We start from the raw sequence: 19,315 nt of genomic DNA, 5'->3' as shown, positions 1-19,315 counted from the left end.
TAGACATCATGGTAGGTTGTAGACATCATGGTAGGTTGTTCAGTAGACATCATGGTAGGTTGTTCAGCAGGCCTTAAATGGTAGGTTGTTCAGTAGACATCATGGTAGGTTGTTCATCAGACATCATGGTAGGTTGTTCAGCAGACATCATGGTAGGTTGTTCAGTAGACATCATCGTAGGTTGTTCAGTAGACATCATCGTAGGTTGTTCAGTAGACAGCATGGTAGGTTGTTCAGTAGGACAGCATGGTTCAGTTCAGGAAACAGGAAGTCAAGTGTCTCAGTTTACATCTGAGGGACAAAAAAATATCATTAGCAGTGTTAATTGTGTTGACTAAAGGCCCATGCATACTCCAAAGACTAATATTTAGATATTTAGTCAACTAAAGCCCAAATCACACCAATGGGTCACCATGCAACTCCTTGCAGCGAGTAGACACATGTAGATGCATGTAGTTGCAAGCACCATTGAATTGAACCAATTGAATCACTTGGGTCGACTTGCGTCGACATGCGGCACGCAGACATGCAACAGGACACATCACACCGCTGGGACAAACGTTAAAACCATTTTGTTGCGTCTTGACCCATAAAGCCCAAACCACACCAATAATTTGCCATGCAACTACTGCTAGTTGCTACCTGCAACTACTTGCAAAGTTGCGACAGAATGGTGCTTTAAAGCCCAAACCACACCAATGGGTCACCAAGACTCGCCATGCAAATCCTTGCAACCAATGGTTGCGAGTAAATGCATGTATAGACGCATGTAGTTGCAAGCAACCATTGAATTAAACCAATTGAATCACTTGGGTAAACTTGCAGCGACATGCGCCACCATGTGCCAACATTCAACAGGACATATCACACCACTGGGACGAACGCTAAAAATGTTTGGTTGCGTCTCGACCCATTGGTGTGATTTGGGCTTTACTGGACAAGTGCGGACATTTTTTGCGACGTAACATAAATCGCTGAGTTTCCGTGGCTTGAGGTTTGTGTTGGACAAGCATGGATTGTTCCGCAAAAGAAAAAACAATTTGTCCTCATTTTCGTATTTCCACATGGTCTGCCACAATGTTTTCTCATGCCACTAAAGCTACTTTGAATTGAATCACTTTCGACGTAATGCAAGAAAAAGCACTGGCATGTGCCAACATGCAACGGGACATATCAGACCGCTGCGACAAACGCTAAAATGGTTTTGCTGTGTCTCGAATCATTGGTATGGTTTGGGCAAATTGGGCTTACACTGCAGTATAGCCTGTTGACGCGGAGGATGTCGTTGCTGCTCATTTCTTTGGCACCCCCTACTGTGACCGAGTCGTCTGGATAAGGAACGATGGTAGGGAGCTCCCCCCACTCTCTGGAAAATGCATAACTGACACACAGACACGCACGCACACACACACACACACACACACACACATTAATATTATACATTTTTTTATAACGGCATTCAAAATATCAAAAATATCTGGGACTAGGACTGGGCAGAACCCTGGGACTGGGTTAGTACACAGTACACACACACACACACACACACACACACACACACACTCACGTGCTGTAGTGCATAACAGAGTTGTAGTCATAGGGTGTGGCCAAGTTGTTGGTTTCCACTATTTGGAAGTTGTGCTCCATTCCTGTAGAGAAGCAGAGTCGACCAATCAGAACACAGAGCACATACCACCAGAACCAATCAGAAGACAGAGCACATAGTGACATACCACCCAGAACCAATCAGAAGACAAAACCATCACATTATAAACGAACCAATCAGAAAATCACTTAATTATACAAAGTATATAGATTTTTTTTAACATCGATCCAAACATCGGCAAAACTTCAAAATGTTTAAAAGCATTCATTCATTCATTTCTTTATTTATGTATCAAACTATTGTTATGGTCGCATCTCAGCAACAGCCACATGAATGCTCCCAATTAATCTGTTTAGGTCGCACAGATTATATTCTTTTTCCTTTTTTACAATTTCATTCTCTAGGTCAGTTTTTTTTGCCCCCTTTTTCGCCCCAATTTAGTCGTTATGACAATTCGCAATTCCGAACGCTGATTACCTGGTTGATAATCTCCGCGTCACCAGGCTTTCCACTACCGTGTTCCAGTGCTGTGTTTTGGTTGGTGTCGCATTGTTTTTGTTCCCCACATAATGCAAATGAATTAGGCTACTTTAGTCTCACTAGTCACACTAGTCCACACTATAACAGATGGCTACGCCAAACTATTATTATTATACCAAAATAATGAAACGATTATACCAAAATAAATACTTTTAACAAGGGGAATCATTTTTGACAGTAAGTTACAGTATACGCTCCAGATCAGAGCAGAAACCTGAAAATGGTAATGATCCCAGGCAAGTATACAGGTAGTTAAATGGTATTGATCCCAGGCTAGTATGGGTATAGTTAAATGGTATTGTGGTTACCTGGTTGGATGTTGTCGGTGACGATGGTGACGTGTTCGTCTCTGTCGGATCGGTTCTGTTCGTGTGTGAGGCCCAGAGCGTGCAGAACCTCGTGCTGGATGGTGCTTTTGTAGACACACCCCCTGCTCTGTAGAGAAATCTTCTGAGCGCCTCCCTGACGCCCCACGTATGACCAGCACCTAAAGTACAGTTCATAATGTTAAATTATGAATGTATGTTAATGTTATGTTACCATGCACTATGACCAGCACCTATAATTAATAGTGTTACAATGTATTGTCATTAGATTAAATTTGCCCGGCCAATCACATGGTGTGGGGAGGCGGGACATGGAACGTGGGAGATGGCAATACAACCTTTTAAAATAATGATTTAAAAGCCCGCCGATCCACACGTTATTCGCGGGAGGCTAATGCAGCTCAGTGTCTTTGAAAGCTCTTTGCAAGGCTTTAGAAACGTTCTATTTGCCAGAGGCCAGAGTGTGGTACCGGCAGGTGAGAGAAACCCTGAATACTGTCATCCCAAATACTAGGTCTACCTGTAGGCCCTACATAGTTGTGTGTGTGTGTGTGTGTGTGTGTGTGTGTGTGTGTGTGTGTGTGTGTGTGTGTGTGTGTGTGTGTGTGTGTGTGTGTGTGTGTGTGTGTGTGTGTGTGTGTGTGTGTGTGTGTGTGTGTGTGTGTGTGTGTGTGTGTGTGTGTGTGTACTGTGTACCAACCCAGTCCCAGGGAAGATGTTCAGATAGTCTCTCTGAGTTCTCCTCCACATAAAACGGATGCATGTGGTTCCATGGAAGCTAATCAGCCCTCTGATGATGGTGTTACGCTGATCATGGCCTGCAGTGGGAGACAAATTCAAACCATTTAGTCTGGTCATTCTTTTTTCATTATATATTTATTCGAGAATGTCTGTCACGGAGGCACGGTAACACTTTTAGGCTAAAAGGATCAGCCTATAACAGAAAGAGACCTGGGGACGTGTTTACATTGTGGTCCAGTGTGTATTCAATCTTTTATTCAAGGGGACATGCAGCGAGTGAAGAATCACCTTCGCGTTTGAATAAATGGTCACACCCCCTCTAGTAGTAGGGGATAAAGTAGCCTACAGTTTTAGACCATGACAGAGGGGCGCTGTCTCAAGTGAACTTGCGCCACGAGAGACACCACCACACTAAAGCGCCCAAGTTGCCGTGTCGAACGTTGTGAAGTTCGACACGACAACGCGAAGACGATTCCTATAGTTTTTGAGGGAAACAAGCTTTATTCACGGCTCATAACTAAGGCATCGCTGGTAGCGGTTATAAAATGTATGTTTCGGGTGAATTTAAATAAGATCGTCGGATACTTTTTACTTCCGCTTCCGGGAAATTCTCACCGTCAAAATAACAGTATGCCTATGCACTGAAAAAAGACATGGCAAGGGCTAAACGCATGCAGCGAGAACTAAATCTGTCAGTAATTTAGTTAAGGCATATAATGCTTATTAGCTATTCATGGATCATTTTAATAACCCTGTTAATAAATAATTAAATCAATCAATCAATCAATCAATCAATCAATCAAACAGAACGTACTGAAAGCATTAGAGATTGTCAGAGGGATGTAAACGTTGCCATTAAGCATTCTGGGCCACAGACATCCCCTCTGTGTGCACGGACTTGCGTTCCTCCTGTTTGGCATGGCGATGTCACCAAACATGACGTGAGGGTCACCTCTGGCATGACCTACACACATACACACGCACACGCACGCACACAAACGACAACATATAGACAGTGAAATACACGCCACAAACAACACATACTGTATTAAGCAGCCATGTTGTCTCCTTGAGGCAGATATGTTGTCTCACTCACCAAGGTTGGTGTTCGCTGTCTGAATAAGATCACCCACATCCAGATCTTCAGTGATGTCACCTGGATTCATAGAAACAAACCGTTATTAAATATAATTATACAAATACACATAAGACAGTTATAATTATACCAGTAAGGCGCCTGAGGGCGTTGTGTGTATACGCATCCGCCTGGGTGACAGCAGACTGCTGGTCGAGCGCTGGCGCTTTGGCATGGGGTCAGATCAACATATCCGCCTGGGTGACAGCAGACTGCTGGGCGAGCACTGGTGCTTTGGCATGGGGGGTCAGATCTTAATTTGCAGGCCTGTTGAGTTTTCTCCAGCTGCCGGGCGTGGCTGCACTAATAAACTTTGGGGCAGGCCCGTCTAGAGTTTAAATGGACAGGTATCAGTCAAAAGGGAGACATCGAAGAGGAAGGATGGATGGGTGGGGAGGGATCAACATATTGAATGTCAGAACAGGTCAGCTTCATATATGGAGATCCATGGGTTTGAGGTCAGATGTAGAGTTGCTGGCCAATATTGATGACATCAGGGTTCTCCACATATGGGCTTAATAATGATTGATGACATCAGGGATCTCCATCCCTGAAGATGTCACGTGATGTCACGAGGCATGACCACATGGTCATGCCTGGGGTGACCAACCAACCAAACAACTGACGGGAAATTCACGATTTCATATTAACTGCGACCTGTGGTCGCAATAAGTTAGTTAATAACATGATATTTAATAAAGTTATGATATAGTTATGATGTTACTCACCAACAACAGCCTCTCTAATGACTCTAGCAGCTGGATCCTGAAAACCACACACACACACACACACACACACACACACACACACACACACACACACACACACACACACACACACACACACACACACACACACACACACACACACATACACACACACACACACACACACACACACACATTTTAACCATTTATTTATGTCCACACAAAGGATATGCATACAAGGACACAAATATTATAGGTGCATTAAAGTTACATCTGCAAAGTCATGGCATGTGTTTTCATGATACAACAGGCATGTCACTCAGTATAAGTAACAGCGTCTCCGCCATGACGACTGCCAATTATAGCAGAGACACCACAATACTTTGCCAGCCTTTTTGCCTCCTTTTTGGGCATCCCAAGTTGTTGGAACCCTCTAACAACCAGTCTGTGCGTATGCCCTAGACTGCCAAATATAAAGACAAATAGTCTGCACGTATAGCCCAGCTCTGAGATTGTGTAGAAGTGGTTGGTATTTTATGACCGTGGTCATAAAGACATCCTCTAGGCTGTGGTCAAAGGTGCAGGCTATCTCTAATACAGACACTTCTCTGGACTCTTCATCAATTCACAACACACACGCGCACGCACGCACGCACGCACGCACGCACGCACGCACGCACACACACATTATTATTTTACATTAACCTATTGAACCCCAGCATCTCTATTGGGGAAACATTCGCCATAAATAGCACATCTACAACCTTGTAGATGTGCTATTTTCAGTGCGTGCGTGCGTGCGTCCGTGTGTGCGTGCGTGCGTGCGTGCGTGCGTGCGTGCGTGCATGCATGCGTGTGTGTGCGTGTTCGTACCAGAGGAAGCGCAAATATGGTCCCAGTCAGAGAGAGAAGAATGAAGACGTGAAGTGAAGTCATGATGATTTATAAACCTGAATATAGATAAAGATGTGAATGATTATAAACATGAATATAGATAAAGATATTAATGATTATAAACCTGAATATAGATACAGATATGAATGATTATAAACCTGAATATACATAAAGATATTAATGATTATAAAGCTGAATATACATAAAGATATGATTATTAACCTGAATATACATAAAGATATTAGAGATTAGAGATTATAATAATAGATCATAATTTGTTTAGCACTACCTTTTTTCACTGATGAAAATACAGTAAATAAAAAACTAAGCTATGATGAACAATTTAGTCAACAAATAGAAACTACGCTAAAATGTTCCAGTCCAGATCCTGACAGTATAAAGTCATTTTAGGTTTGGTTGCGCTCGGGTGTTGTGCTCTGAAATCTTCATAAATTGCTATTTTCAGCATGCAACCAAGTGTAAAATCTGCCATTACGACGCCATCACGGCCTGCCAAAATACATTTTAGTCAACAAAATCAAGTGTAGATTTAGTCGACTAAATATCAACACATTTTAGTCTAAAACTAGACTTAAACATTTCAGATGACAAAACTGTGACTGAAACTACATGAATTTTTTGTCAAAGACTATGACTAAAACTACACAAACTGTCAAACTGTCAACTGTCAAAAGTAACAGTCGGATGAGAGTAGAGTACATCTTACCTTGGGGCAGGTGCAGTGTGAGTTGAGTGACTGGTGTGTGTGTGTTGTGTGTGGCGTTAAATACCCTCACTCGACAGGGTGTGGAGCCGATGACTCAACCTGTCAATCAACAGCAGGAGGAGGAGGAAGAAGAAGATGAGACATTTGGGTTTTTTTCCAGGAAGGATACCCAGTGGACTCAGTCACTCAGACCACAAATACCTGTTCACCTAACAGTGGCATCAATCACACGCCTCATTTGTCTGACGGGACATTTTCTTGAAAGACACACAATGGAAACAAACAAACTAAAATATGTCAAAGTTGTGTAACAGATACATGTTGCACCCTCCCCCGCCCCCTTAGTGCAGTAATCTCTGTCTGTCATCAACCACAGTAACTATGATCTAACTATTATATAAAGTAAAGTAGGCACCGGCGTAGGGTCCATTGGGCCACGCGGGCCGTGGCCCAGTCAGTTTAGAGCTGGACCAGTCTAACTTCGAAGAGAGGGGGCGAAAAAACAAGAAAAACAACAAAAGATATCCTACTTTGGCAGCCCTTGTGCATCCAAATTTCTGTTTAGTATAGCAAACCACAGCATGCAAGCCACCTTTGTTTTAAATGGTCCCCCAAACCGTTCACACTTCACACCTCATCGGCCGGGGATGCGCTACCCACCATGTCTCCACCATGTCGGAGAGTGCATTTTTCCACGGTCATAATATCAAAATGACATTGGCCACGCGGCGCCTCCATCTCTTAAATTCTGTCATAAAATATGGCGGAAAATTTTACGTTCTTAAGGGGACTCTGAGTGTCTGTGACTGTGACCATGCAGCTGATGGTCGTTGACGCTTAATTGATGCATCAAGGAAGGCAATTATGTTTCTGCATAGGTCTATAAATAAATGTTGTGAAAATGTGTTGTGACTTTGATTGAAAAGTTTTAATGCAAATAGTTCCAATGGCATCAAAATGTAAGGTTGCAAATATGCTTATCTGTGTTGCGAGGATGAGGGGGTACCAGGAGAACATTCTAACCGCACACGGAAGCCACGGTTCAGTCTTAACCGGCCACGCATGTGTCTTAACCGGCAACGCATGTCGGAGCCACGGGTGAGTCTTTACCGGCCACGCATAGGTGTCTTAACCGGCTACGCATGTCGGAGCCACTGGTGAGTCTTTACCGGCCACGCATGTGTCTTAACCGGCCACGCATGTGTCTTAACCAACCACGCATGTCTCTTACACTGTGCAAAAAAGGATTACGGGCAGATATACTAAATGTAGACAGTAAATTTACGGGTGAGTACGGTTGTTTACCTGCCCGGAATCAGCAAATCTACAGGTATGTAGATGTCCGAATTGTATACCAACTTAGATATGCAAGGCCCACAGCTGTGGCTGCTTCCTACCAGTCACACCTCTTGGACAAGAATCCCCCCACCCCCCACAACCCCCTTCCAATTCAATTCAATGGAGCTTTATTGGCATGAAGAAAACATACATTTACATACTACCAAAGCACTTCTGGGCATGCTCAAAAAAACACACCTGATTGGAAGTCTGTTTCATGCCCCCCATATACACACACACACACACTTCATGTAGAAAATTGGCAGATGTCACGAAATGAAGTTTATTGAACTAAAGCAGAAAACAAGGCCAGGGCCAGGGTGGTGATTCCAGGAAAAGCATTTCCTGTGAAGGAATACACAAACATTAGGATTTATTTTAAACAAACACAATTCAAAAGTCTAATCTTATCACCGGAAATTCCCCTCCCCTCAATGCCTTGATGAATTAAATACACAGGACAATAATGGGGGGGGAAAAATAAACAAAAGTCTATATATTTTCTTACCTAGCTAGGCTAGTCCAGACGATGGCTTCTTTTCAAAGACTCAGAAAGTCCTGCAAGCAGGCTAAAAAGGGGAAAAAAAGAAAAGGAAATACAATTAGGATTTATTTAGTTTATCTAAACACACAAACACAATTCAATGTCATGCATTAATGCCCGTTTTTGCCTACTTTCACCCTCTGTTAACCGGCAAAGCATGTCGGAGCCACGGGTGAGTCTTTACCGGCCACGCATATGTGTCTTAACCGGCCACGCATGTTGAAGCCACTGGTGAGTCTTTACCGGCCACGCATGTCAGAGCCACGGGTGAGTCTTTACCGGCCATGCATGTGTCTTAACCGACTGTTATAGGAGCCTACGCCTGACCAACATAATTATGCACCCCGCCAGCTTTCCACTCTGGAAGGAGTTTTCAACCCCCGAAAACGCTGTTGTCGTCTAAACGGAACCGTGCAAATTGCAAACGATACTTTATTTTGCCTTTTTTTATGGAAACCATTCTCGTGTAAAAGGGGCCTTAGTTTTCCTCAGCATCTTTTTTTTATTTAGTTTTCGTAGTTAACGAACATTTATCCTAATAGTTTTAGTCGACGAAATCAACACTGTATGGTCCAGGAAATAATGTCTGTTTCTCAAATTCTACTGTAGCCTACTTATATAATATAGGCCTACATAATGCATAACACACACACATTTTTGTAGTGTTATTTTTAGAAAGACACAAGAGACAAAAACATTTTTCTTCTTTTTTTCAAGTGAACAAACTGAAATAAGACACTTATGTAACACAGAGTTAGGTGTTGAAGTGTCCTTGTGCACTCTGTCTGAACCCCTAACTGTTCCCGAGCATGCAGGTTAGTTACTTAAACATAAACTGATCAGTCCTTTATAGATGTAATTGTTTTTAGTTTTCTATTTTTTGTATGTTATTTTATTTTGTGTATTTTGTGTAAACAGTGTATTTGTGACAATTGGTTGTTGTCTCTGTTAAATGCAGAGCGACTTCACTGTTTTAGCTGAGAACTAAATTTTGTCCATTTTAAAATTTTAATTATCATCTGTTTTTCAATCCAATCCAATTCACTTTATTTATATAGCACACGTTTCACAACTCAGGGTTTACAAAGTGCTGTACAGGTAAATAAAAACAAATGTACTATAGCTACCACACAGAACAACAACAACGAGTACAAACAGTAAAAACAACTCAGACACATCACAAAAAAACAGAAAAGCAACAGCATCACAGAGAGACAAAACATATACAAGGACCGAAGGAACTCAAGCAGGGTTAATGGGTTTTTATTGTATACATTTTTGTGTGGACCCCAGGAAGACTTTGTGGAAGCTAATGGGGATCCTAAGAAAGAAAGGTTGGTGCCTTGCATGGTTTCCTCCACTGTATGAATGTGTGTCTGAATCCATCCATCTACAGATGAAGATGAAATGAGTATGTGTGATTGGATCATGTGAATGAGAACGTGATGCTGAGGCAGCTCAATGAACGGCTGCTGACAACTGCACTAAGTTTCCCGACTGAACTTGTTCTGCGCGTGTCTGTGACAATATTTTTTAAAGATATATTTTTGGGCTTTCTGCCTTTATTGGATAGTGTACAGTATGGTGACAGGAAATGGGGAGAGAGATGGGGGGGTGACACACGGCAGAAGTATAGTCAGGATCTATTCTGGAGTCAAACCCGCAACACGCCGTCAGGCTGGCTCAGCAGCCTAGGTGCCCGGACCGCTACACTAGCCACCCAAGCCTATTTTTACAATATGTAGGCTACAGTATCTGTGGAACTGAGTCAAACTAAATGTAATCAGATACAAATACCATTCCAAGTGCTTGTGCCGATTTGGAATATCTTGCAGTGAATTGACACACACACACACACACACACACACACACACACACACACACACACACACACACACACACACACACACACACACACACACACACACACACACACACACACACACACACACACACACACACACACACACACACACACACACACACACACACACACACACACACACTTGTGACTGCAACTTGTTCCTGTTCGCAGATGACTCGGCACTGCTAGTCTCGGACAGGAACAAACTGCAGGTTGAAAAGGCCCTCAGCTCTGAACTCGGTAGAATCCGCACCTGGCTCGCTGATAACAAACTATCTTTACACCTGGGAATAACTTTGGATCTAATAGTAATCTCAGCAAGGCAAATGGCTTCTTGGTTAGAGTGGGTGACAATGTTATCACACGTAAAGATGAAATTACCTACCTAGGTTCCATCCTGGAGGCTAATCTTTCCGGTGATAAAATGGCCACCAACGTAATCAAAAAAGTCAACCAAAGAACAAGATTCCTTTACAGGATCTCCTCACTGGTCAACAAAAACACCTTGAAGACCTTAACAGGAGCCCTCGTAAAAGGTTTCTTTGACTATGCATGCACCTCCTGGTACCCTCACTAAAAACGCCGGGACAACGCTCCACACGTCCCAAACTCTTCTCCCTTCTGGCCCCAAAACTGTGGAATGCACTGTGGAATGCACCGCCGTAGTCTGAAAACCCACCTTTTCAGACTCCATCATGGCCCATAGCACTTACCCTACCCCCTTAGACAGCACTTCTTAGACTTGTATAGCATTTGAAACAGACTTGTAGCATGTCATGTAGACAGCACAATGGGTGCATTGTATGTAGTCATAGCACTTCATAGTATATATGTACAGCATAGTATAGCATATATGTGTAGTTTATATGTATAGTGTCATTATATAGATATGTTCTAGTTATAGTTTATATGTATAGTGTCATTATATAGATATGTTCTAGTCACGGTCTTAGCTTACGCATGTTTCGCGTGTTTTTTTTTTTTACATATGTGATGTATTCCCATGCTTTTTGTTCTTGCCTATTGTAAGTCGCTCTGGATTAAGAGCGTCTGCTAAATGCCTAAATTGTAAATTGTACCACAGCACCTCAAAGGCCCTTAAAACTAGGCTCCAGACTTCCCAAAACAAACTGGTCAGGCTCCTACTTGGCCTCACCCCCCAAACCCACCTCACCCCTGCCCACTTTGACAGGCTGGAATGGCTTAGGGTCGACGACAGAGTACAGCATCTTGCAATAGGTCTGGTCCACAAGATTCGATACACCACCAAGATACCCATGTAGGCATGTACCTGTCTAGATACTTCCTTAATGTTAACGAAGTCCACACCCACAACACCAGAGGGAGTGCAACGAACCATGTACAACACAGTTTCGGCACAAACAAGGGACTAAATTCATTTCGCTCCTATGCCACCAAAATGTGGAACGCCCTACCAACAGTCATTAAGACATGCAAAGGCACCTACGGACGGCTGCAATTCGAAACTGGCCCCATAAAATCTGAATCCACCCCCCCCCTTTTCCCCTCACTGTATATGTTTCTTTTCCCTTTATGATGAATTCCTGTTCTGTTCTTTGTCTATATAGAAGTGTCTATTTGTACATCTCTAAATGTTTTGATGAATTGAACATGGTGGACCCTCTTGTAAACAAGTGTAATGCTTAATTGGGTCGTCCACTCACAGTTAACAGTCTTTGTATTGAGTTTGTGCTTGAAATGTACTGTAATTCTGAAAACTGTTATATATATATATATAACTGTTAAATATTTCAATCAATCAAAACACACAGCTTTTGTTAGTGACTTTGTGTGTCATAGTGACTCAGCCCTGTGTGTGTGTGTGTGTGTGTGTGTGTGTGTGTGTGTGTGTGTGTGTGTGTGTGTGACGGACCTTTACAATTGGCTCGAACACCAAGGACCATAACATAATAAGGACAAAGTCAGGTTAAAAGTTTACCAAAAATATAACAAATGTATTTAAAATTGAAATCGGGCAATAAATATCAGACACTGAACCCCAAACAAGCCAGGAATGTAACACGAAAACATAAAGGGGTCAACTTAATAAAGGCCGAAAACAATAATAAATGATATGACTCAAGACCTAACTAGGCAGCCTAACAAACACAAATATGGGCTGGGTAAACTAATAAGTGTAATAATGTGTAATAATGTACATGTCTGAGTCCACAGACTCTCCAAAAACTACAAAAACAAAATAAGAACTAAAATAAACAAAAACCAAACGGCAAACAAATACTTACGACCAGCCCAGTAACTGGAATAACAAGCGCAACAGAACACAAAGGAAACACAACTATTCAAGTCAGGTGTTGGTGAGACAATGAGCTGCTGTCCACAGCTCCTCTTATAGCCTGCTACTATAGTAGCATCACTCACAAAATGAAAGCCTGGGTATCGAGGCTAGCATCACTCAATCACTCATGAAGTACAGCTGGGACAGGGCAGAGCAGCCAAGTGAGCCAAGTGATTGACAGGTGAGTCTCTAGACCAGCAGCATAGATCATAGCAGCATAGATAGGCACTACAACAGAAGAAAGACAATAGCATTAGTGAACCGATAGATGGTCGACATATAAACAAATGATAAAGTATGATTAGATAATGTATAGTGTGCCAGCACACAACACCATGCTTTGATGCCATGTGTGCCTATGTGCAAGCACTTAACAGTGCATGTGTATGTGTGTGTGTGTGTGTGTGTGTGTGTGTGTGTGGGGGGGGGGGGGGGCATGTTTTTTCAATTACTGTTTCATTTAAGTTTTATAATCTCTTTTCTTTCTTTTTTTATAATTAAATGAAAAACGTTATTGAAAAAACACAACCCCGAACCAGAACCAAGGACGGGTGTTTTCAATACATCTATCGTGGTTAATTTAAATGTGTGTGTGTGTGTGATAAAGTGAATATCAAATATTTAAATACTTAATCAAGCAACTTAAAAACTATCTGGGGTGAAACACAAAAGCCTGAAAAACATGTTTGAAAGTGAAAATTCCCTTTAGTACAATTAGTTGAATAATTGTACTTGGGTATTTTCCAGTCCTTTGCTCCAATGGACAGGAATTTTGACCAATAGGAGGCTGTGTTACATAAGTCTGTTATTTCAGTTTGTTCACTCCAACACAAACCTTTTTGTATGTGTCTCTTTTGTCTCTCTCTAAAAATAACACTCAACAAAAACTGTGTGCGTGCGTGCCGTGCGTGTGTGCGTGCCATGCGTGCGTGTGTGTGTGTCCACTGTCCAGAGGTGAACAGTGTTTGTTACGTCCTATAGCTTTCCTTCCTATTTCCTAGGAATACGTTATAGATCAAATTCAACACGACTCAATCTTTGTGAGCTTGTAGATCTGCTATTTTTGTGAAGCCCCGGCCCGCACCAGAATACGGCATAGTAGTACCCCCCCCCCCCTATCCTACAATGGAAACAGATAAGTACAAAACAATAACTCATTCATGGCTCATTGGTCCCTTGGCCCCACTTTGAGAACCAATGAAAGGTACTCCCATTTCTTACTGTTAAGTAAAATCAATATACTGCAATATAGAAATACTCTGTTACAAGTAAGTAAATGTCCGGAATTAAAAATGTACTTGCGTAAAAGTACAAAAGTATATGCATCAACATATAGTACAGAAAGTAAAAGTATACATTATGCACAATGTCCCATTTCAAGTTTTCAAATGTTTAAAAATCTTTTAAAGATCTACAAGCTCCCAATGGGTCATGATGCGACACATTGCGAGCTTGTAGATTGGCTATTTTGAATTGACTGAAAGGGGTGGGCGATATGGACATCGGTATGTCATCGATGCCAGATCTATAAATATCACAGTCCATGACGTCAGATCTATAAAAATCACAGACTGCTTTCTAATTAGTCTCCTGGCTTCGTAATGGCCGAAACTATACTTCCTCGATCAGATAAGGTATAACAGTGCGTAAGAACGCGGCTTATTTATAGATCCGATAAAGGCGTGTTACAGTAGTCACAATGCATTCTATAACACTTCCTGGTCCTTATCTTAGTGCCATTGCTCAAGCCATGACATTGGTAGAATTTAAACAATTTGGCAATCATCCCTTGAAATAATGAATGCTTAAACATTCAACAATCAAGGTCTAATTTCTACAATTGCTACAAATAGCTACACAATCTGCATGTATATCCAGTCATCTTCAGGCATAAACAAGAAGTTGAAGTCTGATAATGACGTACACATTGTACACATCATGCATATTACTCCCAGCACCGCATGGGCACTTCATTCAGGATTCTAGAGACGCAATGGTTCTGCAGGCTCCACCTGGCCCATGGTTGTGCCGCTGATTAAATATAATAAGAGACATTATATTTGAATGGAAGATATATGTTTTCTGAACACTATGGATAGTTTGTTTGACGGTAACCAAATGTAACAATTTAATGTGAACATAGAACATGCATTTATTTATTTAGTGTAGGATGTTGTTACTGTAGCGGCTACATGGTGGCAGCAGAGGAGCAGTGTTGAAATGACATATAGTCTTGCAGCCGGGGTTATGGGACATTTGGTAGGGCTCCATTTTCGTCACCGCTAAACCCCTTATCCCTAAACTTCTTTGCCTTTTTTAACTATTTTGCAAAACATTTTTGAATAGTTAAAATTGCCAGTCTACAAGCTCACAACGTGTCAATGTAGATTGGTTGGTTGAACTATTCAAAAATGTTTTTCAAAATAGTAAAAAAAAGGCAAAGAAGTTTAGGGATAAGGGGTTTAGCGATGACGAAAATGGAGCCCATAGTCTTTTTTTATTGGCCTAAAAAGTTTGTCATTTTTGACATTTTTGCCTGCCATAGGATGTTAATGCATGGTAGGGTCACAAGAAACCCCTATAAAAAATTGCCCAATAGGCCTAGTGACAGCCGGTCAACAAGTTGATTCAGAAATGTATGTATATAGACAATATTTTAGGCCAATAAAAAAGACTATATACCAAATTTCCCACTTTAAACAAGAGAAGCCTGTCGGCTGCCGGACTAATAGCCTGGTGGGGCCAGACTGGGATTCACTGACGCTTCATGCGGGGAGGAAGCCTCAGTGAATCCCCGCAATGAGTCTGGCCCGGCCCGCTAGGCTAGAAGTTACAAGCAAAGAGGATTGACGTGCACCCGTGCCGCGCAACACTTTGATCATATTTTTCAAATATTCCCCTTTTTTTTAAATACATCAGATATTTTTAAATAATAGCTACATAAGCTCACAACACGTCAGTGTTGTGACGCGTTGTGAGCTTGTAGATCTGCCATTTCAAAAACTACTAATCTTGGGAAAAGAATGTGATTTGTGGATTTTGGCTAATTTAATAATTAAACTATACCCTTCGGAAAAAGCCCAAATAAACAACTACACTTTAGAAACAAGCCCAAATAAACACACTTTAAACAATAAGCCTATCTCACAGAATTTCCCCGCCCCCTTTTTACGCCCCCTTTCGGGGCTAGTGGTGATAGCGTGACGTCACTCCATAGACACTACATGTTAACAGAGGTTATTTAAGAAGTCTACAACTTTTGTTTTCTCAAGGTAAGGTTTGTTCTATCTGTTCGAGCTGATTTACCATCTTGTTTGCTTCATAATAATATTGGTCTGTCACATTTTTACAAGAGAAAAAAACGTGTAAATGCTAATGTTAAATGACACCACTATCTACCGGAAGTGGGCGTGGAAAGCGGGCTGTGAGATAGGCCTATCCCAAATAAACAACTAGGCCTACACGTTAGAAACAAGCCCAAATAAACAACAACACTTTAGAAACAAGCCCAAATAAACAAAACTTTAGAAACAAACCCAAATAAGCAACTGCACTAAACAAGACCAAAAACCCAACCCACTAGGCCTACCAGTAGCCTATATTTACAAGCGACTTTACAGAAAAACAAGCCCAAAATTGCTTATAATAAACAGACATGGCAACACCAAATAAACAACACTTGTCTGCGCTGTTATCACCGTCTCCACACCATAGCGCAAAACGGTCTTAAGCTGCGCACTTCTTAAGCTGCGCGCAGCTTACATTCTGAGTTTTTAGACAGCTGGTGGATGGAAAAGAAGCTCCACCTCCGCGGAAGACTTGAGCGGAGGAGAGCGTTTCCGGGAATCCGGCCGTTGCGCAAGAATTCAGCGGAGGTGGAGCTTAATTTCCATCCACCAGCTGTCTAAAAACTCAAGCTTTAAGCTGCGCGCAGCCGAGAACGTGCGCAGCTCTTTCGACCGTGTGGCAGCACCTTGTGCAGAAGCTAATTATTTAATTGTTTAATGGATGATTTAAACATGACTGTACTGCCCCCCACTGGGCAACTCTGCTAATGCAGTCAAACTCATGTGACACTGTGGCCGCTGGCTGGACAGCTTCCTCTGTATTAACAACACACACACACACACACACACACACACACACACACACACACACACACACACACACACACACACACATATTGTAGCCTACTTTTACTCCACTACAATTATTTGAAAACTTTAGTTACTACCGTAGTTACTTAGTTATACACAACATACATTAACCACTTCAGGCGGCCATTTGAAAATAGCAGAGCTGCGAGAGAATGCTGCTCTCAGGGCAGCTTAAATGCTATACATATGAATACAACCAGGTTAATTTGCTGCTCTGAGGGCAGCTTTTGAATGCTGCTCTAGGGCAGCTTAAATGCTACAACCATGTTCATTTGCTGCTCTTATAGGGCAGCTTTTGAATGCTGCTCAATAATGCTACATGCATGTTAATTTGCTGCTCTGAGAGGGCAGCTTTTGAATGCTGCTCTCAGGGCAGCTTAAATGCTATACATATACAACCATGTTAATCACATACATCACATAAAAAGCATTTATCATGAAACATGCGTACCGTAAACTAAGAACATAACAGTGGAATATCTATATAATGAAACTATACATATTATAAACTATAGCTATACATATGTGCTATGATGTGCTATGACTACATACAATGCAATTATAGTTCTGTCTACATAGCATGCTATAAGTCTGTATCAAATGATATCTAAGTCTACAGAAATGCTATCTAAGGGGGTAGGGTAAGTGCTATGGGCCATATGTGCTATGATGTGCTTACTGGTATACGGTACCTATACTTTTGTAGCCTAATTTAAGTATATTTTCTTTTTTGAGGGGTGCTAGCCCCTCCTATATTCAGCTATAGTGTTGATTTTTGCCCTAAAACAAACATTAAGCCATTGACAATGAATGGAGATTTACGTAATATGTGTCTGAGCAAATCGGCTATTTTGTCCTAACGAAAACATTAAATGTCATTGACAATGAATGGAGAATTGTAGCCTATGGAGTGTTCTATAAAAGCCCCTTTGACCTCGTTGTATAAATTAATGGAGAAGACCAGGCATGCCTTTATTTCTGTATCATTTTATTAAAGACAAATGTTAGTTACCAAATTCATGTTCAGTCCACTCCAGCAGTGCTAGTCATCCTGCCGAGCTGAACCTCACACCAGCAGTGCTGTCCCGCAGTGCCCGATCTTGATCTCTGCCTCCCTGTCTCTGTCTCTGTGTCTGTAGCTCTAGCTCTCTGAAGTCCAAGCTTATTGCGTACGCATGTATTGTGTGAGCACGTGCACGCAGATTCTAAACATCAAACTGAACAGGTGACCATTTCTAATTTCTATAGGATGTCAACACAATGTCCCATTGATCACTATGGCCCTGCACGTGGTGTCTCACCAGACACAAATTACAAAGTACAGAGTACCATGCAGTCACCTGCATGCAGTCATCACTATGCACAGTATACTGCATACTGCAACAGTATATATAAACATTAAACAATATGGAATATTACATGATGTGGTTCCAATACACAACACGAGCAAATCTGCAATTTTCATCCTACACAAAGATAACATTTCCATTGACAATGAATGGGGAATTTACGTCATATGTGTCTGAGCAAATCAGCATTTTTATTACATTCCCATTGATAATGAATGGAGAATTTACGTCATAATGTGTCTGAGCAAATCAACATGTTAACGATAAGAGCACCCCTCACTTCACACAGGTGTGATTTTTGAGGGGCGCTATAGCCCATACAGCTTTTTGTCATAACTTGTGTCACATTTGCCATTGACAATGAAAGGAGAATTTACGTCAAATGTGTGAGCAGATCGGCTGTATGTTCCAACACAAACATTAAAGGCCATTGACAATGGTTATAAGATAATAACATAAGTTGGCATTTAAGTTGACAAATGAATTCATGGGGAAGTATATGCATTGGATGATGTACGATGATAAGAGAGCCCTTCACTTCACATGGATGTGATTTTTGTTCATTATTTAAAGCCATAAATGGCCGATCTATAAACTCCCGTTTGTAGATGCACTATTTTCACTATTTTTCACATGTTCACCGCAAGATGAAAGTGCAGCATAACAAGCAGGACGTTAAATGGTTTAACCCTTATGACCCTTATGCCTCAAGAAAATTATATTTTGGGGTAAATATCTCATTATGTCTGTCAGGCATTATAATGACCTTCAGTGGACCAGAAACAAGGCCATGAACGCAGGTTCATTATAGGCAGACCATAATGGAAAGTATTGGGTGTTAAAGGACCACTTCACCACTTTTCAACTTATCTTCATATAATTGGTCCTCAATAATGTTCATGATAAAATACCACAATTATTTTCTAATCAGTCTGTGTCTCATAGGAGGGCTGTGGGCACGGTGGCACAGTCAGTAGTGCTGTTGCCTCACACCTAGAAGGTCCTGGGTTCGATTCCAGCTGGGGACGCTGTGGGCGTGTTCTCTCCTCCATCAGTGCCCATACCCGAGG

At 41.7% G+C, this 19,315-nt stretch overlaps 1 protein-coding gene across 1 annotated transcript; it reads right to left on the bottom strand.

The window, feature by feature from the left end:
* Positions 1 to 285: 285 nt before the first annotated feature.
* LOC306919681 (hatching enzyme 1.2-like) lies at positions 286 to 7,347 on the bottom strand (the record flags this gene model as incomplete). Its single annotated transcript, XM_079496236.1, has 5 exons — positions 286 to 291; positions 1,252 to 1,381; positions 1,565 to 1,646; positions 2,452 to 2,630; positions 7,334 to 7,347. 5 exons carry the CDS (start codon positions 7,345 to 7,347, stop codon positions 286 to 288), a joined length of 411 nt encoding a protein of 136 aa, XP_079352362.1.
* Between the last annotated feature and the right edge of the window lie 11,968 nt (positions 7,348 to 19,315).

This window comes from Electrona antarctica (assembly GCF_951216825.1).
Source record: "Electrona antarctica genome assembly, chromosome: 3".
Lineage (NCBI taxonomy): Eukaryota > Metazoa > Chordata > Actinopteri > Myctophiformes > Myctophidae > Electrona > Electrona antarctica.
Note: the sequence above shows the minus strand (reverse complement) of the source record. Positions and strands in the feature narration are given on the sequence as shown.